Source organism: Bos mutus, chromosome 9, assembly GCF_027580195.1.
Source record: "Bos mutus isolate GX-2022 chromosome 9, NWIPB_WYAK_1.1, whole genome shotgun sequence".
Taxonomy (NCBI): Eukaryota; Metazoa; Chordata; class Mammalia; order Artiodactyla; family Bovidae; genus Bos; species Bos mutus.
This window is the reverse complement of record NC_091625.1, coordinates 72,273,212-72,296,447: the sequence shown is the minus strand read 5'-3', so window position 1 is coordinate 72,296,447 and position 23,236 is coordinate 72,273,212. Positions and strand designations below refer to the sequence as shown.

The following is a 23,236-nucleotide window of genomic DNA, read 5'->3' as shown; positions in this document are numbered from 1 at the left end:
AGATGGAAAATTAAATTTTCCCTTTTATTTTCAGGATTATCATTATCTCTTTCTATTTTATAGTGATTCATCACATTTTAAAATTAAGGGCAAATTTGGGGGGATGTACAAATCAAAATAAAGAGGAATATTCATATTTATTTGGGAGCAGTAATATTTTCTGCACCAAATGTAGAAATGAAATGATTCATAGTTTAGAAACATATGGACTACAGAAATATGTCAGTGTTTCAGAGAATACATAAAATTAGATCATTGAATTAATATAAGGAGAAGGAAAACTTCATTCCACAGATCTTTTAAAATGAAGAAAACATAATTTCTAGATTTTTTTTCTTAAAAAGCATAACACTCTCATATTTAATATCTAGGAGTTGCTTCATCCCTCAAATATGGCATTATCTGATGAGAATGTTAAATAGATTCTCAAATATGAGAAAATATGAGAAAAGTTAAACACACTCTGCTACAATGGAAACCTTCTATCTGATACTTGTTGGCCAGTGTAGACTTTGTTTCTTGCTATTAGAGATAAACAATTTAATAAAAATCTGTGGATACATGAAGATCTCAGGTAGACTGACCTCATTTACTCAGTTCCTAACTAAAAAAGGTAGCTATCTCAGTGAAACTCACCTTACCCACAGCATGAAATTCCAAATAACACATAATGTCACGGATGGGAAGGGCTTTCCTGATGGCTCAGTGGGTAAAGAATCTGCCTGGAATGCAGTAGACATAGGAGACGCAGGTTTGATTCCTGGAAGATCCCCTGGAGGAGGAAATGGCAACCCATTGCAGTATTCCTGACTGAAAAATCCCATGGACAAAGGAGATTGGTGGGCTACAGTCCATGGAGCCTTAAAGAATCAAACACGACTGAATAACCGTGCACATGTTGACTGGTGGGAGCAAGATGATGCTAGGCTTTGGAAAGGACAGGGGCATAATCATAAGAACTCTGCATTCCTGGATGCTTTTGACTTCCCCTACCTCTGCAACTCAAACTTTTCTAAATCACACTTGGTATTTATCCCCGCCCCCCCACCTCCCATCTTTGATCAGAAAGCCACAGTCATCCTCAGTTTCCTGAACCACATCTCTTCCAGTCAACTGGACTCACATCAGAGCTGACCGGCAAAACATCTGGTCATGCCTCCCAGTGAGCCATGCATGGATCAGCAGAAAACTGCTCAAAACTTCACCTTCTGCTGTGGTTAGTGTTGTGAGCTCTTGAGGAAGGCCTCCTGAGTTTGCCACTAAGTTCAATGCTTATTACCTGTGTGACTTTGCACAAATGATTTCACGTGCAAAAATAGAATATTATAATAGGTCATAGTTTTTGTGAAGGCTAAAGGAGATAATTCAGGTAAAGTTATTAATAATTTACAGCTCTGTCAAGCATATGGTTAGTGGTCAATTTATGATGACTCTTCTTATTTGGAGAAAGAATTATGTCATTTCTACAAACCTGAAAACTCATCCCCCTGCCGTATATAAGGTCTGCAAACTATGGGTTGAAAGAAGAGTACATTTTATTTTGTCATTACTCAATATTCCATACTGTTCTCAACCCATTGCTTGTTTATTCTTTTATTTTCTTCTCCCTAAACTAAGAAGCTCATCATCCATGTTATCACACATAGCACTGATAAGCCTTCTGAAAATAAATATATGGTTGGACTGAAAAGAGCCCTCAAACTGAAAAGAACCTTAGACATTGCTTTGTCATTTATATAAAATATCACCTTTGTCAGCAAGAATCCGTATATAGCAAAAAAAAACCACACAAAAATGTTTAGTTTTGCATAACTTTAACCATTTACACTGATTTAGAGGGTTCCAAGTTCAAGGACTGCTTGTTTAGTACTGTAAATAAGTGAGTAACAAAATGTCATTTCAAAAGTTTGCTGTTTAAGGATACTTAGAGTCATGGGCATCTAACATTTAAGTTTGACAGCAAAATGTTATCAAATCTGATCTCATGACAGTCTTGCTCCCTGTTGTGTGAATGAATAAGGGTGTGGCTATAGACTCAGCCAGTTCAGTCCAGAGAAACCCCCTCTCTCTCCCTTGAATTGTGTCAATTAAGGTTTACAGTTATAGCAAAGTCTGTTTCTCTCCTTGTTAAACTCATGATTTTCTCTTCCTCTTGATTATGGCCAAAATTATTATACTTGTTATTTCTGCTGTTTGACTCAAGGCTGTGCATGCTCAGCTCAGTCGTGTCTGACTCTTTGCAGTCCTTTGGACTGTAGTCTGCCAGACTTCTCTGTCTATGAAAATTTTCCAGGCAAGAATACTGGAGTGGGTTGCCATTTCCTACTCCAGGGATCTTTCCAACTCAGAGATTGAACCTGTGTCTCCTGTCTCTTGCTTTGGCAGGTGGGTTCTTTACCACTGTGCCATGTTGGAAACTCAAGGCTACACTAGCAATTTTTTCACAATGGCTAATTTTTCTGATTCCCTAACATTCTTTTAAAATATTTACACATCATAGTATTTCCTTGTGCCCATTTTATCCAAATCATTCTTTTCATGTCTAAGATCTTTGATTTCCATAGTATTAAAAGACATTACATTGTGGTCAACAGATGGAATGGTATCAGGAAATTCCCTCACTTAAAATAAATAACCAAAATAGATTAAACGCAACTTAATAATTTTAGTGAAGTTATTTTTCTCATATTTTAATAAATCTTTTCTCATTTTATAAGTTTATACCAGAGTGATGTGATAGTAGATTTTTAAAAAATCTAGTGGATTTTAGTTACAGCTAATGTTAAAATGCCCTCATGCATTTTATTATTTTAAACATGCTGAAATATTCACCTTTTGACAGCTTTCTTTTTGCCCAAGAAAGTGTCCTGCAGTACATGATGCATAGACATGAGATAGTCGGGAGGTAATATGTATATCATAGGAAAAATAAATGGAAAAAAAAAGGTTTTTTTAAATTTTATTTTTTTATTGAAGTATGTTGATTTACTATTTTGTGTTAGTTTCATGTGTACAACAGTATGATTCAGATATATACATATGTATTCTTTTCCAGATTCTTTGCCCTTATAAACTATTAAAAAATATTGAGTGTAGTTCCCTGTGCTATATAGTAAGCCTTTGTTGGCCATATATTTCTGTCTTACTGGTGTATATGTTAATCTCAAACTCTTAATTTACCCCTCTCTCCACGCTCCCCTTTAGTAACTTTGTTTTCTGTGTCTTTGAGTCTACTTCTGTAAGTTCATTTGTATCATTTGAATAAAGGGTTTTGGACTGTTTTTATCATAATAACAGAAATATTTTAGCCCCATCAAAGATAGACAAAGCTTACAAAATTTGAAGAAAAATGATTTTACAACTTTAAAATTGTACGTAAGAAGAATAGGCCAATGACAATAATGAAAACGGGTTTCCCCTGGGATGAAATGGCCCACAGAGAGGGGTGGGTGCAGGATTAGGGAGTGAGGGTACAGGAAGAAAGGGGTAGGATGGATCCAGTTGAAACTAGGAAGAGGGAGGTTTATGTAAATCGGGATACTCAGAGATGAAAATAGAATTAAAATTTAGGGCAAGGAGACCCAAGCAAACTCATTTGTAAAATGAGAGTTTATTGAAGTAAATCCATTCTAAGATTCTTTCTTACTTTGAAGTTCCTTTATTCTATGAAGGTGTGAATTTGAAAATAAAAAGAAAATGCAAGAGGATTTAGGGGAAAAAATGGTTTAGACAGGGCTGGGGCCTTTGGAATAGACTTCAATGAATGTAGCACTGAGAACTCTGACCTTTTCTCCTCAGAAACATATGGCAATCAGTTCTTTATTAAAATTTTGGCTCTTAAAAGAAAATTTTATGTTAATATTTCAGCTACACTGTTCTTATAGGCATTAAATTATATAACATACTTGAGTTATCAAATTGTTCTCCCATACCTAATCTTATCTTTCCAATCACCCTGAGGGATTAACTATAATGAATGGGTGTTAACCCTGAGGACACTTAAAAGAAGTTAAGTGCTCTGCCCAAAGCTAAATATTAAGTCATACATTCTAAAACACTGAGCTGGAAACTCAGATCTCCTGGAAACTCCTCCAATTCTCTTTCTACTGCTTCAAAAGGGTAAGTGGGGAGCTTTATTAAGGAAAGTAGTTTGAATGTGAACACAAGTGGTTGAGGAAACAGCAGTCAAGGAGGAGATTCTAAGTGACCTGTGAGCTTGCCATTGGGTGGGGCACTTGTGAAAAGGAGGAAATTAAGGCAAAGAGGGGGTTTGTTTTACAGAAATTAGATATACTGTATCTCTTTCTGCCTGGCACTCTGCTAGGACAAGGAAGAGTGCCTGTCACTCTATGGACAAGGAAGCAAGAGTTTTCTGCCTTGAAAGCTTAGGTAGACAGACTAGACAGTCACTGGTAGGCTATGAATAAAATAGTGTAAACACAAGTTAAAATCATGATAGTTGCCTGCAGATGAAGGATTGGTTTTTAAAACAGAGAGGCAGATTGTTTTACTGGTTAAAAGTAGAGCTTTTGGTATCAGAACCTACACTTGCATTCTGGTTTTGTTTGTTTTTTTTTATTTTTGGCTGTGCTGGATCTTCAAAGCTCTGCGTGGGCTTTCTCTTCATTGCTATGCTCAAGCTTCTCACTGCGGTGGCTTCTCTTGGTGCGCCAGAGCACAGGCTCTAGGTGTGTGGGCTTATAGCTGTGGTGCAGGGGTTTAGTTGCCCGTGGCATGTAGGATCTTCCCTGTGCAGTGAAGTGAAAGTCACTCAGCCGTGTCCGACTCTGCGACTCCATGGACTGTCGGCTACCAGGCTCCTCAGCAGACAGTCTGTGGAGTTTTTCAGGCAAGAGTACTGGAGCGGGTTGCCGTTTCCTTCTCCAGGGGATCTTCCTGACCCAGGGGTTGAACCCGGGTCTCCCGCATTGCGGGCAGACGCTTTACCATCTGAGCCACCAGGATCAAATATGTGTCCCTGTATTGGTAGGCAGATTCTTAACCACTGGACCACCAGGGAAGTCTCCTGGTTGTTTTGTTTTGTGGTTTTTAAAATTTTTTATTCAACTACGGCTGATTTATAATATCATGTAAATTTCAGGTATACAACACAGAGACTCATTTATACATATATATATATATATATATATATTCTTTTCGGATTCTATTCAGTATATAATAGAGTATAGTTCCTTGTATTATACAGTAGGTCTGGTTTTGCCAATACTAGCTACTGTTGTTTATCTCTTTAAGCCTCAGATCTTAAGAATGAATAAGGGGTTTATAACAGTTTTTCATAAGGTCATTATGAGGATTAAATGAGAAATTGTATAGAAAGCACTAAAGCATAATATCTGCCACTTAGTATAATGTTGGCTATTATAATAAATGCCCTAAACTGTGGAAGTTACAGGGAGGAACATGTTCATTTCTGCTTATTAGTATGTTAGCATCATCTGGCCAAGTGCCTGGCTTTAGAACATGCAGGAGAACTATTCCTTAAAATAATTTATAAGGATATTTGAACATAGTCTAAGAAAAAACTCTACTAACTGATGCTAGTTGACAATGGTAGAGATAGTCTTGGAAGTAGAGGAAAGTCTAGTGAAAAAGAGAAAACTGAATAAATGGTTATTAGGAATATCATAGGGAGGTTCACAGTCCCTAGGATCCTTTTAACACCAACGGAATCTGTTCACAATTCTATGAATAGCATGAAATGAGGCTGGAGGTGCTGTTCAAATAAAAACTCCAACTTTCATATATATACACAATGGTTTCAAACTTTAAAACAAAGAGAAAAGGAGCATTTAATGTGCTGGCTATGAACTCTCCTATCCTTCCTACGCATGGCCTATGAATACAGTAGATGTAAGGTGAGTAGTGGTGGGGTTATTTTTGGAAATGGCAATGGGTCTATAATGGTCCAGACACATGCCGTCACCCAATCTCTTTGTGAGATAAACGATCAGAAAGCAGACTGTGAATATCAGGAAAAAATTGCTCTGTGAAGAAAAATAATTGGTTCATCTGGGGAGGGCAATATGTTAGACCATGTTCTAACACGACTACCTGTGTTAGAAACTTTTACTATTATTCCTGGAAGTACTCTACTTATATCTGATATATTTGTTCTTTTTTGACCTCTTTCTGGAAATGTACTTTCTAGTGTTTTTTAAATTCTAAAATTTTAACATTTAAATAATATTAATATGGCATATACTGTATATTACATATACATGTACATAATTATCTATAACTGTTTTAAGAAAAGAGATGGAAAAAGAATAGTCATTTTGGAGTATCTTATAAGGTTCCTGTTAACCTTATAGAAACTGATGATCTTAAATAATGAAAGTTGTAAGAAAAGAATATGGAGAGTGGAAAGAGATAGAAAGGAGGTAGAGGAAAGTGGTAAGTGGGGCTTAGACAGAAATTACATACATTGGGCTCCTTTCTGCTCTTTGGTTATTTGTTATAATTAAAAGGAAAGTCAGAAGGCTGTGGGCCATCAGTGTTGCTTACAAGAGCAGCTGTGGATATAAAAGTACAGTATTTACAAGGAGGTAAAGAGAAAAAAGGAAAATGCTTTTACTTTTAAAAGGTAAATTCAAAGACTTATTAAACAGAACTTGGCAAACTGGGTTTATGTTGGTACATAGAAACGACATGATTTGAAGAGTGAATTTCAAATAGGTTTCTCATGATGATCTATGTTTGTGTTCTAAGGCTTTAGATTTTTAAGGAATAGTTTATGAATTGTGAAGTAGAATCATTCTAGATATTAATGATAGTAATAGTCTGATATCTTTTAAATCTTCTATAAATGAGGATAGAATATAAGGCAGTTTTAAGCATAAAATTCTATAAACAAATAATACCATAGTAACTTCTTCAGTGACCATATTTATTTAGTGTAGAAAGGGAAGTATTATTCATGATTCCTATCTTTTGCTCACATCTGTTTAATTTCTTCTCTGTAATTTTCTTGTGATCTTAAAAGAAAGCTTATTTTTATTCCTTTAGATGTTATTTATACCTTTTGTGAAGTAGTGATTATGAAACAACATGGAAAAATAAATAAAAGAAGTAGTTAATATACCTGAAACATCTGGCCAAACCATCAGTTTCCTTTTTTTTTTAAAGTATTTATTTATTTGGTTGCGGGTCTTTGTTGGCATATGTGGGATCTTCCCTTGCAGTGGTCGCTCAGTTGATGCTGCTTAGGGGTTTAGCTGCTCCACAGCATGTGGGATCTTAGTCCCCAGAAAAGGAGTCAAACCCATGTGCCTCATGGGTCTACAAGGCAGATTCGTGACCACTGGACCACGAGGGAATTCCCAAACAGTTTTATGTCTGAGTGTGTGTGTGTGTGTGTGTGTGTATGTGAAAGAGAGACAGAGACAGAGACAGAAAAATAACTAATCTTGTTAAAAGCATTCAATAATCCCAACTCTGAAACAAACGAGTGCTATCAAAATTATCTGATGGGATGACCATATGCTCTTAGAAAATTAGGCTCCAATGGTTACCTGGAGAAGGGCATGGCAACCCATTCAGTATTCTTGCCTGGAAAATTCCATGGACAGAGGAGCCTGGCAGGTTACAGTCCATGAGGTGGCAAAGAGTTGGACACAACTGAGCAACTAACACTTGTACTAATGGCTAATTGTGGATGTTCTGATCAAGGAAATAATAATAAAAATAAAAATAAATTTACTCTTATTAACAAATCTAGAATAAACATTTCTCACTGAAATGTATAATCTAAGCAAACAACTGAATCTTTTAATGTCCATTGTAGGGTTTTAATCTGAGAAATAAAGATAAGTAGGAGAAATTATGTTGGGTCCAGCAAAGAGATTTATCCATCAAATATACCCAATATTTATTGAACACTGATTGTAAGCAAGGCATATGTTTGGAAGGAATGAAAGACAATTACACAAAATAATTCTGCTCTTCAGTGTCTCAAGTTACTAGAAAAATATAAACATGTACATGAATTCCTAAAATTCCTGCTCAGCTGAGGGAGCCATTGCTAGTGGTGACAAGATCAATGAGATTATTGGTCTCACAGTTGGGGATGAGCTTTAAAACTTTAAGAAAAGCTGTTGGGAAATGGGGTTCCTGCCATAACTTCTGCAATTCTAAGAACAGCCAATTACAGAGATATAATGGGCACCTCCCAAAGTAGCAGATCAAGAAGAAGTCAGGGCTTTTTAGGCATCAGAAGGTCTAAAGATGTCATACCCTGACATCTGGAGTATTTGCCTACTTCTCATTACCAAGTTGTGCTGCCATTGAGTAAAATATAATATGTACCTTAGGTGACCTTCTGAATGTCCCACAAAAATTGTGTAGTGTCAAGACAATGCCTTCCATACATTTACTCAATATTTTCCAATTATATTAAGTAGATGTCAGATAGTATAATTAGCACATCACAGTGATCTTTCTTGGAATTTTTGCTCGATGGACTGTTGCAGTGCCCAATTTTCATAGGCTTACAAAGAATATTATAAATTATTAGCTAAAAAGAGAGTGGGAGGACTACAAAACAACAGAACCCAAATAATAAAGTCAGCCAGGAATGTTTTAAAAATAATGAAACGTACCCAAATCTACCAAGCACTAAGAAAAAGCAAATGGAGATGTAGAAACCTCAGGAAATAGAAATCCAGGTGCTCAGTATCGAGTCTGTGGGTTCTTGCGTTTTCGTATCGCGGTGTGAGATGATTGTGCCCTACCCTCATGTGATAGAGGACGCCACAGAGTTCCTGGCAGAATCAGCGAGTCCTCAGCTTTGATCACAAAAATGGATAGCTCCAATATGATACCCCTTTTCCAGGACATAGCTGGGGGCCAGTAGTGAAGGAGAATTCTTTCTGTGTGCAGAACTTAAGAGCAGTGCTCCTGGTTCCTCGTTTTGCTTGGAAGGAGACATGGGATTATAAGATGAATTCGTGTTCAAGAAAAACAGTCAACAACCTGCAAGGACTTTGCATCCTCTTCTAAGCGAAAGGATTAGTAGGATTTGGGTATGCAGGATAGTTGCATCATGTCAGGTAGAAACATGACCTTGTCACTGTCCTTTTATAGAGATTAAGTGAGATTTAAGGAGATGAATATGGGTCCAAGTTGACAAGGGCTGGGTTGTTGGTAGTTTTATGTATCAATTTCACTGGGCCGTAGTTTCCAGGTATGTGGTCAAACACTTCTAGATGTTTCTAAGAGACTATTTCTTGTGCGAGATTAACATTTAAATCAGTGATACTCTGCAGAAGAGATAGGTACTATCCGTGGCTCACAGAGACTACTTTTTAGTTGGGGGAGACATATAACAAATGCTCAAAAAGTCAGCTAATAAAACTAATATGCAGGTAACTGAAACAGGGTGAGTGACGCTGTGTAAGTGTTGTTGATTCTTTGAGACAAATGTCAAGAAGGATCCAGTCACGTGAGCATCCAGGGAGGGAAGCATTCCAGGTGAAGGACACGGCACAAGGTTCTCTGAGCCAGATACAAGCTTGGTCTGCAAGAACAGCTAGGCTAGATGGCACAAATCTGGAAGGGAAAGGGGAAAGAAGGATCTAATAGGTAATAGCTAGACAGAGGAGCAACATGAATTGTTTGTGTTGCCTGGTCTTCAAGGAACTCAAAGCCCAGAGAGACACCTGAGAGTTAAATAAGACCCTTGAGATTTAAATAACTAACAGCACAAAATCCTTGACAATGGAGGGAGGGGAGAGGCGTGCAAAGGATTAGCTGACTATGGAGCATTATTAAAATAAGCCACATGACATGGGCCTTCAGAAGCTCCTTTTTAGATTTATCTTTTCCTAGATATCACAGAATTGTACAGTATGAGAGTTGCAAGAAAACTTCCTGCACATTCACTTGAGAAAGTAGATAATCGAAAGGGTTCAACATGCCCAAGCCTGTATTGTAATGGCATTAAGGCATAGCAGGGCCTTAGGAAAAGCAGAAATATACATAAGCATACTTGTGCTTTTGGGAAAGTGCTACTCAAAATTTAACAATTTAAATACAGACTTCGCCCTCCCTGAGTATAGCAACACTGCTCATCTCGGGCATCCTTGTTAGATCCAGGACTTGGCACAAAAGAGGTGCTCCATGGAGGCCTGAAGGATTAAAGAACAGGCCACCATTGGCTGGAGTTTGTGCCTCTCTCTGTAACTGAAGGATAAAGCTAAACAACTAGAAGATGTATCTTTTGTGCTGCTTGTCTTCTCTCACCTGCTTTGATTGATTCTCCTTTCTCAATGGACCCATATTTATGTTCTATTATCTCCCATCCACCTTGAGCAAGCAAAAACTCCCTTGGTTTAGCTTTTGGCTTACTCTCTGCTTTTTCCACCTTAAAATTTAGCTTTTACTTCAAACATTTGGTAGTAAGAATTTATTCTGTTATCATGGCATTTAGTTTTTTTATTCCCTACTCTGGAACATTGTGTGCATGGAGACCAAGGGAGGACAAAGGACTTTGAAAAACAAAGAGGGTAACCTTGTCAAGCCTTTGAAGGAATTCCCATCCAGCTGCTCTGACCTTGACACAGCAGATTAAGTGGCCCGTACCAGGTGATGCTAGTGGTAAAGAACCTGCCAATGCAGGAGACATAAGAGACTCAGGTTACATCCCTGGGTTGGGAAGACGCCCTGGAGGAGGGCATGGCAACCCACTCCAGTATTCTTTCCTGGAGAATCCTTTGTACAGAAGAGCCTGGCAGGTTACTGTCCATAGGGTCACAAAGTCAGACGTGACTAAAGTGACTTAGCATGCACACACGCCTGCTAGATTATAACTATGCTTGTCAAAATTTTCACTCATCCATCTTCCAACTACATAAATTTCCCCACTCTAACTTCCAACACTTCTTTATATATGCTTGTGTATGCAAATTTGCTCATTTTCAATGAGATGGGGTAGGAAAAAAAGCAAGTATCCTTTTAAGGAGTGAGTGATAGTTGAGTGATCAATCACATTTTGCTTTGAATTAACTTTTCAAAACACATTGTAATGTTTTGCTACTTAAAAGGGATTTTCCTTGGTGGCTTTTAGATCTATTCACAATAGGACTCAATCTACCTTTGAAGGTAATTCTGCACCTGCCTCCTACCAGGTGAGATCATGTTTACTACTGTATCTCCTGCATCTAGCACAATGTCTGATGCATAGTTCTAGAAGAATCTGTGGATGAATGAATCAATGAGTTCCACCATGCCTAGAGCTGTATCAGATAGAGAAGTACCTCTGCAGACTAATAATCAGCACTCCTTCAAATGAATATGTTTTCTAAGACATTATTAATTCCATATTATTGGAGAGGGGTGGGGTGCAGTGAGAGGAAGAGGGGAGAGGCAGCTAAGATATTTTTTATTTCACCTGAAAGTGCTATTTTCACACTTTAGCAGTAGCAGCAAGAGGGCCATATTCATTTGCTTGTGTGTAAGGTTTGACTAAGGACCATATTTCCAAATTATGCAGAGATGCTACACAACACCTGGAAGTTTGGTGCTCACACTATTTCCTCTGCCTAGATTGACTTCTCTCTTTTGTACCTGGTTGGTCTTTCCAGTATCAAACCAAATGTCACTTCTTTGTGGAGACCTTCCTCAACAATTCTGAGTCTACTGCCCTCCCCAGTAGAAAATTCCTCTTTGTTCCATGGCAGATTTCTCAAACTCTTTTGTCTTAATAGTCATCATGTCATATCATAATTTATGTGTCTATCTCCCCACTTAGAATGAGTGCTTAGAAGTTAAATAACCATATTACTCATATTTATGTTCCTTGATCTTAATATTGGGTTAGCCAAAAGTTCATTTGGATTTTTCCGTAAGATGTTATGGAAAAACCTGAAAGAACTTTTTGGCCAAACCAGTAGTTTTGCTTACTTGATACATGCTTGCAGGAATGAATAAATGGAAAGGAAGGAGGCAGTGGGGGAGGAAGGAAGGAAGGAAGAGATGAAGGATGGATCAGTTCAACATCTCCTGTGATGATTAGCTGAGAGCAGGGCTTTACAGCAGTTGGCATTGACAGGGGAGATAGGAGGCAATATTTTAGACTTTGGGGGGCCACAGGCTATGCCACTGCCATGGGTAGGAGGTGGAAGAGGCACAGAAGTCTACTTCAGTGACAAAGGAAGGCTACTGGAAGGAGATAAATCTTGCCTTCAAAGCAACGATTGTTACTTCACAATTGTGCCTATCATCTGTCCAACTCAGAAGTAAAAGAACTTGCTTAATCCTTAATAAAGAACAAATGCTGATAGAGGAAACAAAGTAAGGTCTGCAGACTAGACAGCTACATGTCCATTATTTAACAAAACTCTGTTCCAAGGATCTTACAGTGCATAGTCTTGTTTAGTCAAAACCACTGTCTAAGGGGAAAAGATAAGCCCTGCACAAATAAAGCCTGTAGTTTTGTGGGTTTTGATAACTCAACACTATTATTCTAGATAATGTGTTCTCTTAGTTATCTGCTGTATCACATTCCTAACTCCTTTATGCATGTCAATTTTGACAATTATGAACAGGGAAGGTAATAATCACTATAGAACCTGTGTTCTATAAATAGACTTTGATTTAACCACCATTGCTAATAATTCAGTTCAGTTCAGTCGCTCAGTCCTGTCCGACTCTTTGCGACCCCATGACCCATAGCACGCCAGGCTTCCCTGTCCATCACCAACTCCCGGAGTCCACCCAAACCCATGTCCATTGAGTTGGTGATGCCATCCAACCATTATTACTATTACTATTATTGCTAGTAATAGCTATCTTGAATAGGCTCATTTGTCATCATCATTTTCTATTTGATGAATACAATAAAAAAGACATGTACTAGGTGACAACCTTCAACAAAAACTAATCCATTTTGTTGCTCTCTAGAGTAATAATTATGTTTTCTGGATGTACTCTCTTTGGTGATGTTCCAAGGAATAGATTTTCTATGCACTAACCAATAAACCAATAAATATGGGACCCTAAACTGTGCACAGGATTGTTCTAGAATTTATGACACTTTGAGCAATATGAAATAATTATATTGCTCTATTATCAATGGAAGATATTGTATCTAAGAATGAGTGATTGAAGACTAACACAGCCAATACATTAAAGAAGTAACTCAAGAGGGGAACTTAATTATTTTGCATGTTTGTAAATTGTAGTTGTATTAAAGTGGGGGAAAATACCATATCTTTTTAAATCCCTAAGATTTGTATGTTTTCATATTTAGACTTCTGAAAAGAAGATAAATCATTTTAGAAATCAATGTCTGTGTCTGAAATTTGCTAGTGAAACCATTTTTTAATTTTATATTGACATTAAAACACTTTAACAGTAAAAAAAAAAAGTTAAGTCCTTTTATGTTTCAAAATACTTTCTCTAATATGTTGAGAAATACCAAGAATTTGTTTTCTGGGCCTTTAAATTAAATGGAAACAGTCAAATCTCAGTAAAGCTCTCAGGTTGCAGTATTTGTAATTCACCAATCAGGAAAAATTTTACTTACTAAGAAGAAAAGCTAAAATAATTTTCGTATTAAGATACACATATATTGGGAAATGTTTTGTTTCAGTGCAAACGTTACGTCGTGGTGAATAATTCCCGTTTGGGAGTTTTGATTGCAGTTTTCCCAATATGAGGAATAAATGCGACGACTGGCATGGAGGAGTGGGGAGGTGATTAGCGTATCTCATATCTAGCCTTCTATATATTTTCTTTGCGTGAGATGTTGTAGAGGAATTACCTGGAACTGATTAAGCCCCAGGAGAGAAGTGGGGGAAACGCTCCTTCGGGAGTTCTTCTCCGGGAGAACGCGAGCGCCCTCTAGACTATTTACGGACAGATTCTGGTGACGCAACCGCGGCCACTTCACCTCCACGGAGTGGGAGGGAAGGGGCCGGATTCCTCCCGGTGGGAGCACTATCTGAACCAAAGACAGAGGCTGGCGACGGGAAGGAAGAACAGATCAAGCGTCGGAACAGTGGCCACAAGACAACCTAAAGCCTGTGCAGAGTTAGGTGCGCGTCACACACAGTTTCCCCGCCTACCTCCCCCCTACCCCATCCACCCGCCGCCGTGTGTCACCTTCCTGTTCGGAAGTCTTACTAGGTTGCTGGGACAGAACAGGGGGCGCCTGCTCCACCCACCAGGTATCCGGTTGGAAGAAAAGCCAGTCTCAACAACTTGATTCTCCCCGTTAAATGATAAGTTTAGCAGACCGTCTGTCTCCAAAGGCTGTACATTAGGGGAGGGGGGGTGAGCACATCAGAGGAGGCCTTTCGGTTCCAACCACAAATCATATGGTTGTGCCTCTTCTCTATTCCACTTAGAGCCCTCTGACTTAAATTCCTCGTTCCTCCTGGAATGCGGGAAAGAGCGTCTTTGAGAGAAAATGAACCCTGTGCATGTGTTTTGAATTTTTTCTGCTCTGATTTGTGATGATAATCAGTCAGGTTACATTTCTTGTGTGTCTTGCTGGGGGTGTAATAAACCCAGGACACTGATAACTATAATTTTCTGGGTGATGTTGCAATGAAGGGAATAAAGTGGCCCAGTGGTGAACTTTGTAGCTTGTTCCCTTCCTGTATGGAAATTGCCTTTATATATAGTGGGGTTCATAACAAAGCTGGGACAGTCGCCTCTGAGTCATGCTCCCTTGTTATCCCAGCTTTCAGTCTTAAGGCACATAGCAGGGAGGCTACTGTAGCCATAACTAAGCTCTACCTCCAGCCTCCAGAAAGGAATCCCCAACCTTCATATCCTACGCAACCTGAAGAATGAAAGAGGAGGCTATAAAATCCCCTTTGAAAGGTTTGTCAGCTTTTATTACTATCATTTGGATGGAATGGATAGATCAAAGATGTTGCAGAAGATGTGGGGTTACTTGGCATGGGGAGGGCACAGAAAGTGAGTCTCTGGAAGTTTCTCAATGTTTAAAAAACAAACTGGCAGAAACTTTGGTGCAGTTTGGTGTTTCTGGGCATTCTTCAAATTTTGACTTTCTCAAAGGGGGAAGGAACCTCGTGGGAGCAGGCCCCAGGCTAGACTTGTTGAGGTGCAGCATGGGCTATGGGGGCACGGGCAATCATAGAGTCATGTTATATGATTAATCCATGGAAGAGGAAGCAGAAACAGGGCAGTTTCTGTGATTTGGAGTTTCCTAAAAACCTTGCTTTGGGTTGGAAGTGTCCCTTTCAGGCAGTAGTTGTGCTTTTTAAAGAGTCGGTGCTGAGCAAAATCTCCCAGCCAGTCTCCAGGATGTGTTGTTTTCTTCTGCCAGTTTCGGGCTGTTGTAACTGAACAAACCAAAAAGCAGCTGAAGCTACAGATCACATTCGGGCAAATGAGGTGGTTGTGCCTGCAAAACAAATTCCTACCCAAGACTAAAGAAAAACCCCTTCACAGGCTATTCTTGGTGTGACAGCTGGTATTTCGGAGTGTGTCCGATCCAGTAGGCAACTTTAAAATGGCAAGGCCGTTGGCAAGTAAGGGGTCATGGCAGGGCAGCCGCCGCAGACATCGCTGACCAGCGCCAGGCGCTCGACCCTGCGAACTTAATAGCTTGCAGCCCCCTCCCGGCTCCTGGCCCAGTCGCTATGCTCCTGGCTTTCCTGCCGGCGCTGGCGCGAGTCCTCGCACCGGCGGTCAAGCTGCAGCTCCCAGGCATCTCCGAGCGGCGGGGTTACTGAAAGGCACCGCACGGCGGTTCTGCAGCGCTCCTCTCCCTCCTTTGCTTTTTGGAGCGGAGGAGGCGCCCGGCCAATGTTTCAGGAGTCACAGTTACCAGGGACTCTAGAGAAAGAGCAAGGTGGTAAAACTCCAGGGTGTGCCCTGAATTAAACCGGAGGAGGGCTAGGGAAGACGAGTACAAACTAAGACTATGGGGTGCGACCTAGCGGAGTTTTCAGTTCGGGGAGCGGGAGAGGGAACCTTGGGAGTCGATGGTGCCCGCGGTGCCGGCTGCGCATCAATCCGGGGTCACGCCAGGTCGGTCCCCTAAGTTGCCACCTCCTCACGTGTTCTTAGCATGGTGGGGATTAAAAATGCAAGGGGAAAAATTACATGCGGAAAGGACAGAATGTTCCCAAAGATTACATTAGGAAAAAAAAAAAAGTGAAATGCAGATTTTTTTTTCCCCTTAGTGCAGAGACGAATTTTATTTCCGCCCCCTCCCCTCCACATTCCTGACCTCTCTCCCTCCCCCTTCCCTCTTTCTTTCCTTCCTTCCTCCTCTTCCAAGTTCTGGGATTTTTCAGCCTTGCTTGGCTTGGGCCAAAAGCACAAAAAAGGCGTTTTCGGAAGCGGCTCGGCCGTGCACAAGGGCCATTTGTTTGTTTTGGGACGCGGGGCAGGAAATCTTGCCCGGCCTGAGTCACGGCGGCTCCTTCAAGGAAACGTCAGTGTTCTCCTGTCGCCCCAGTCCTCTGCGCGCCCGGCCGCCGCTGCCCATGGGGGAGATGCAGGGCGCGCTGACCAGGGCCAGGCTCGAGTCCCTGCTTCGGCCCCGCCACAAAAAGAGGGCCGAGGCGCAGAAAAGGAGCGAGTCCTTCCTGCTGACCGGACTGGGTAAGCGCCGCTGCCGCCACGCGGGGACTTGCTTTGCGCACTCTTCCACTAGTTGCTCGGATCGGGAAAGAGGGGCTGGGTATCTGGGGCTGCACTGAGGATGGGACCAGGGAGGAGGGCGGCGGGAGCCCGGGCACCACGCTGTCTCTGAAGATAAGGGCGTGAGGGGCCGCCCTCCCCCGGCGCTGCCGCTCTGCGCCTGAGATAACTGTTGATGGTGCGCTGCACGCCCGGCGAGGGCTCGGGAGACTGCCTTGTGAATTACGGGAGAGGATCAGAGTCGGCGCCGGGGCAAGGGGTGAATCCTAACTGAGGGTTTGAAAAACCAGAGTGGGCACAGAGCCACCCCGATCGCCGCGCACGGGGCAGAAACCGCTCTGATTTCCTGATGTGCCGCGACTCTGATTTCCTCGCAAGGCGGAATAAATGAGAAAGGTGGAAAATTACCCCGGCTGCTCCCTCCCTCCGCCCCGTCCGCCTGCGTTTTTTCCCAGTCTCCGGCCCGGGAGCCAAGGGAGGCGGATAACGGTGCCCGGCCGGGCCCTCCCGGGGCGGTCCACGAGCCCCCCAACCCCTGCTCCCGGCTGGCCCTCTCGTCGGGGCGGAACCGCCCGCAGCCGACCGCTTTGCCGCCAGTCGAGCCGCGCGGCATCTGGGGGCGGGGTCGGGGGCGGGGCCGAGGGCGGGGCCGGACAGCTCTGCTTACTCGTTGTCGCGTGGGTCCCGCCCCCGCGGCGGCACAACGCTTATAAAGCAGGAGACGTGGCCTGAGCGCAGTGTTGGCTGAGCCGGTCTCCCTTTTGTAACGACTCCCCGGGCTCTCTCTCTGGCGATGACGGTGAAAACCGAGGCTGCGAGAGACACCCTCACTTACTCCAGAATGAGAGGCATGGTAGCAATTCTCATCGGTGAGTGTAGGGATACGGCTGGACTTCTAGGTTATTTCTAGGTTACGCGAAGTGGAAGTTTTTGAATGCCCCGGATCAGATTAGTGTGTGTGGCGTTGGATGTTACAAAGCCTTTGTCTAAACGTTTCTCCTCTCTAATTCACAGCTTTTATGAAACAGAGAAGGATGGGCCTGAATGACTTTATTCAGAAGATTGCCAATAACTCCTATGCATGCAAACAGTAAGTTTCGGGGGAATTGGGGGAAATAAAAATAAGTAGTGAAGTTTCCATTTACCAGCAGTAAAGATATACTTCCCATTAATATATTGATCAGGAAGCCAAAGACTTTCCACGAGTGGGGATCCCTTTTCTCTTTAAATTCTAATTATTGAAGACATTTAAAATATTAAAATTAATTTGCTGGTTTGGCTTGCACTAGAGATGCAAGATAAAATTTTCATGTTTTCCCCATTCACCTCCTCTCTCCCTTAAGAACAACCCCCATCTCTGTGTTTAACTGGGTTTATTATTTTAGCTACTGTTTTCTTTAACAGTAATTGATTAGGGTGTTTTTAGTTTAAACGCTGAATCTTCCGGAGTTGAGCCAGAAATTCACTGTTGGTGTTGTCTGCCCCCTTGTGGCGAGTTAGGATGTTCTAAGTTGTTCCTTTCCTCTCTGCAGCCCTGAAGTTCAGTCCATTTTGAAAATCTCCCCACCTCAGGAGCCTGAGCTTATGAATGCCAACCCTTCTCCTCCAGTAAGTGTTCTCTGTTCGTGATACATCAATGGAGGGATCTTAGAAATGAGTCAGTTTCCCTACGTGGATGAATTAAAATAGCATTTTAGTTAGTATCAAGGCAGGAATGCCTTGTTAGTTCATAGCAGACAACTGACATAAGCACTTAAGTATGAATCAGTGGAGCATTTTGAAAGACATATTTCATAAAAGTGTTACCTGCTAAGAACAGCACGATTGTGTATAATTTCCATACTCTGTTTTGCAATATGCACATGTATGGACGAAAGGTATTTTGAAATGTGTTTATAGATGTCTGAGGACCTGCCTAGACATTTGCAGATATCCCATCTCTTACATGGCCTGTACTTCACTTGCAATCTTCCTTTGAAGCAAGGAAAGGATTAAAGGAAAATCTTTTATTTTCCAGCCAAGTCCCTCTCAGCAAATCAACCTGGGCCCATCATCCAATCCTCATGCTAAACCGTCTGACTTTCACTTCTTGAAAGTAATTGGAAAAGGCAGTTTTGGAAAGGTAATTTCATGTCTGAAGCTTTCATTGTTTATAGTCTTTCATACGCTAATTTTACATTCTCCCTGGATGTGAACAGGAAAATGATTTTTAATTTAAATTTCAGGTTCTCCTGGCAAGACACAAAGCAGAAGAAGCATTCTATGCAGTTAAAGTTTTACAAAAGAAGGCAATCCTGAAAAAGAAGGAGGTATGAGCTGGGCTTAGAGATAAGACATTCACTAAACATTAAACTGGAATCTTGGCGCCAAGTTGAAATTTGCCACTAAATCTTCATTGTCCTTTTTCTAGGAAAAGCATATTATGTCGGAGCGGAATGTTCTCCTGAAGAACGTGAAACACCCTTTCCTGGTGGGCCTTCACTTCTCTTTCCAGACAGCTGACAAACTGTACTTCGTCCTAGACTATATTAACGGTGGAGAGGTGAGTGAAGGGGATGGGAACTGACCCCTCGGAGTCTGGGCATAGCCCACTTCATTTAATTTGAGAGGAAACTTTGTAAAAGATAGTTAGGAGAAAATTACCAGAATTAGCATTTCCCTTAACCTGCCAGCATTCAGATAGTTAATAGACTATTTAGGGCTGCTTCCTGCCATTGTCCTCTTTAGTTATATATATGTCAAGACTGATTCAATGCATTGTCCTCTGGCTTGGCAACCCAGGCTAACTCTGTTCTGTCTTCTACAGTTGTTCTACCATCTCCAGAGGGAGCGATGCTTCCTGGAACCACGGGCTCGATTCTATGCTGCTGAAATAGCCAGTGCCTTGGGTTACCTGCACTCTCTGAACATCGTTTATAGGTGAGTTGAAGAGCCCTTAAGGTGCCCTTCTGGTGTAAAGGAGACCATAGGCCAAGCTTTGACAGCACCTTAAAATAATTTGTGTTCAGGCATAATTTGTTCACTTAAAACCAAATCTCCAGCATGTGACTGGTCTTGACTCCCTTCCACTAGGCAACTAGCCAATATGGATTGTGCCTAATTCAGAATAGATTAACAGAACAAGGACTCCCTTTTAGATTTACTAACACAACTACAGTGAATATTAAGTGCTTCTAACAGCCCTAGCAATGATCTTTACAGGAATTACTCATGCAGTGAAATTAATTTATGTGACTACTTTTTTTTTTTTTTTTTAAACAGAGACTTAAAACCAGAGAATATTTTGCTAGATTCACAAGGACACATTGTCCTTACTGACTTTGGACTCTGCAAGGAGAACATTGAACACAATGGCACAACGTCCACCTTCTGCGGCACGCCCGAGGTAGGCACACTCTTGATTTGGTGCCTGGTCTACCCACTCCTCCAGGAAGAGATCATTGCACTAGTGCCTTTAACTACTGAAAGAGTATTCTTAGAAGTGTTCTAGTCCAGTTCAGTGCAAGTAAAATGCATTTACTCTTGGAGGCATAAGAAATTCCATAGCCTCATGTTGCTTTAATTAAAATGAGCTGTTGATAAGATCCATGGTCATAGAAGGTTTCTAAATTCTCAAGATAGCTGAGGGGTACCCACTAGCTTTCTAAATATCAGGACATATAAGTGGACGGTCAGCCTCAAAGGCATCAATTTTATCAGGAAGTAGTCTAGAGAAATATATCCTCCAAGTAGACCCAGTGTGTCTCAGCCCTTTGAAGGCGCACCCATGGTCTTGGCAGTGCCTGGTTTCAGGGGCTCTGAACTCTCTTTTCCTGGTCTTTCAGTATCTGGCGCCTGAGGTGCTTCATAAGCAGCCCTATGATAGAACCGTGGACTGGTGGTGCCTGGGGGCCGTCTTATATGAGATGCTGTATGGCCTGGTGAGTAGCCCATTGAGAATCGGGGAATATTGCCCTGGGTTGATACATTTCTCCCTCTAGATTCATCTGGGCACACAAACCCTTTTGCAGACTTGATCATCATGTCTCTCCCTTTATCAGTAAGCTTAACAAATGCTGATGTGACAGGCATATTGGTTAAATTATTGGTGTCTTAAGATAAACCCTTACCTGGTGGATTTTTCTAAGTTCACACTTTACTAGGTTTGACCACACTTAATGTATGTGAGAGTGAAAAACATGGCTTATTAGCATCTACTCCCACCCCCCATCAGGGTGGCAAAATACAGACACTGAAAAATCCAGGGCAAAGAAAACCTATCAAGTGATAGACTTTGTCAAATCCAGCTTCATGCATTACAGTCTGAGTCTTTACTGGTAATGAGTGCTCTCCAGAGCTTCCAGTTGACTAGTGAGTAATCCTCCCCCTTCTTTCAGCCTCCCTTTTATAGCCGAAACACAGCTGAGATGTACGACAACATTCTGAACAAGCCCCTCCAGTTGAAGCCAAATATTACAAACTCTGCAAGACATGTCCTGGAAGGCCTCCTGCAGAAGGACAGGACAAAGAGGCTGGGTGCCAAGGATGACTTTGTGAGTCACTTTTCCTGTCCTCCTGGGCTGTCTGGGTAGAGCACTAGATCTCACTACCCTTCTTGAATTTTAGGCATCTAAATTCATGTTTCTTTCTCAACAGATGGAGATTAAGAATCATGTCTTCTTCTCCCTAATTAACTGGGAAGATCTCATTAATAAGAAGATTACTCCCCCTTTTAACCCAAATGTGGTGAGTAGCTCTCTTGGGCATGTATGGAAACCCAAGGGCTTCTCTTTTAAGGCAGAGTTGATGGCACTGGTGGGGGTGGGGGGCCCCCCAAGGAATAAATTGGCAGATATTTTATTCATAAACCATTATTTTACCCACAGAAAAAGTAGAACTTCTATCTCAATGAAGCTCACATAGTTTTTCAACACATTTATAAATTAAAGTAGCAAAAGACAGACAGAAAACATGACCTTCATAGTTTAAACTTTACATGGCCTGTGGGTTTTGTGCTTGAAATGGTTTGTGATGGTCTCTATATAGCTCCTAAAGCTTGCACAAGAATTTCCCTGCCTTGTCTCCACTGTGAATTCTTGACATGGAGCATGTTTTGTTTTGTTTTCCTCTTCCTGCAACAGAGCGGACCCAGCGACCTGCGACACTTTGATCCTGAGTTCACTGAAGAGCCGGTCCCCAACTCCATCGGCCGGTCCCCGGACAGCCTCCTTCTCACAGCCAGCGTCAAGGAAGCGGCTGAGGCCTTCCTGGGCTTTTCCTATGCACCTCCCATGGACTCTTTCCTCTGAACAGTCTTAGGGTTGGTTGCAAAGGATTTTTTAGTTAACCTTTTGGCAGAGCTGCCAGCTGACAGGACATCTTAAAAGAGAATTTGCACATCCCTGGAAGCTTGCACATCTTGGCAGTCTTATTGCACACTGTTTGCTGGAAGCTTTTCGAAGAGCACATCCTCCTCAGTGAGCTTGTGAGATTTTCCTCTTTATTCTTCCTTCCAATGTGGTGCTATCTCTGAAATGAGCAGTAGAGGGCCGCCCGAGACAGATGCAGTGGTCTCATTGGCAGGCGGACGCTGTTTTGAGAAGGAGCTTCTGGAGGTCTGTCCGGGCCACGATAACGAATCTTATGAAATGTGCCTTTTCTGATGAGATCGTGTTAGCTCCAAAGCTTTTCCTGTTGCCGAGTGTTTTCGTTCTCTGTTTCTCCTTGTGGACTCCCTGTGTGATCTGCCGTATGAGTGTGGTATGCTTGCTCACAGAAGGACTCAGTTATAGGCATCAATGTGACACTTGCAGGACACTACAACGTGGGACATTGTTTGTTTCTTCCATATTTGGAAGATAAATTTATGTGTAGACTGGTTTTTTTTTTTGTAAGATATAGTTAATAACTAAAATTTATTGAAAATGGTCTTGCAATGACTTGTATCCAGATGCTTAAAGAAAGCATTGCTGCTACAAATATTTCTATTTTTAGAAAGGGTTTTTATGGACCAATGCCCCAGTTGTCAGTCAGAGCCTGGTGTTTTCATTGTTTAAAATGTCACCTATAAAATGGGCATTATTTATGTTGTGTTTTTTTTTTTTTTGCATTCCTGATAATTGTATGTATTGTATAAAGAAAGTCTGTACATTGGGTTATAACACTAGTATATTTAAACTTACAGGCTTATTTGTAATGTAAACCACCATTTTAATGTACTGTAATTAACATGGTTATAATATGTACAATTCTTTCTCCCCTCCCTACCACACACCTTTTTGTGTGTGTGATAAACCAACTTTGGTTTGCAATAAAACCTTGAAAAGTATTTACAGAAATTGTGTCCTGTGCATTATTTTATATATTTCAGTTCAGGGAACAATAGTAGATACATTTAAAATAAAAAACCAGGGAAATGCTGCTGTGATTGACAGTGACTCGCTTCCTCCAGAAGCATCAGCCTCTGACTCCAGAAGAGAATAGGGCAGTCTTAAAGTCTTTTTTTTTTTTTTTCCGGGCCACACTGTGCGGTTTGCAGAATCTTAGTTCCCCAACTAGGGATCAAACCCATGCTCCTGGCAGTGGAAACTCTTGAGTCCTAACCACTGGACCACCG

General features: G+C 41.3%; 1 protein-coding gene across 3 annotated transcripts; it reads left to right on the top strand.

The window, feature by feature from the left end:
- Positions 1 to 14,708: 14,708 nt before the first annotated feature.
- On the top strand, positions 14,709 to 22,958 carry SGK1 (serum/glucocorticoid regulated kinase 1). 3 transcript variants are annotated; one of them, XM_005887748.3, is made up of 12 exons: positions 14,709 to 14,847; positions 17,656 to 17,731; positions 18,174 to 18,249; positions 18,659 to 18,763; positions 18,867 to 18,950; positions 19,052 to 19,183; positions 19,448 to 19,560; positions 19,903 to 20,026; positions 20,466 to 20,561; positions 21,018 to 21,173; positions 21,277 to 21,366; positions 21,762 to 22,958. In XM_005887748.3, exons 1-12 carry the CDS (start codon positions 14,814 to 14,816, stop codon positions 21,927 to 21,929), a joined length of 1,254 nt encoding a protein of 417 aa, XP_005887810.1. In that variant the 5' UTR covers positions 14,709 to 14,813; the 3' UTR covers positions 21,930 to 22,958. The 3 variants fall into 3 exon arrangements, with proteins under 3 accessions (XP_005887810.1, XP_005887808.2, XP_005887809.1); XM_005887746.2 differs by lacking the exon at positions 14,709 to 14,847 and adding an exon at positions 16,356 to 16,602; XM_005887747.3 differs by lacking the exon at positions 14,709 to 14,847 and adding an exon at positions 17,356 to 17,510.
- Positions 22,959 to 23,236: the final 278 nt, after the last annotated feature.

What these genes read in the sequence shown, in the direction of transcription:
- SGK1 (XM_005887746.2), top strand. Translation starts at nt 16,485, where the DNA reads ATGGGGGAGATGCAGGGCGCGCTGACCAGGGCCAGGCTCGAGTCCCTG. An exon ending in GAAAAGGCAGTTTTGGAAAG is followed by an intron (nt 18,764 to 18,866) that starts GTAATTTCATGT and finishes TTTAAATTTCAG; the next exon opens with GTTCTCCTGGCAAGACACAA. An exon ending in CCTTCTGCGGCACGCCCGAG is followed by an intron (nt 20,027 to 20,465) that starts GTAGGCACACTC and finishes CTGGTCTTTCAG; the next exon opens with TATCTGGCGCCTGAGGTGCT.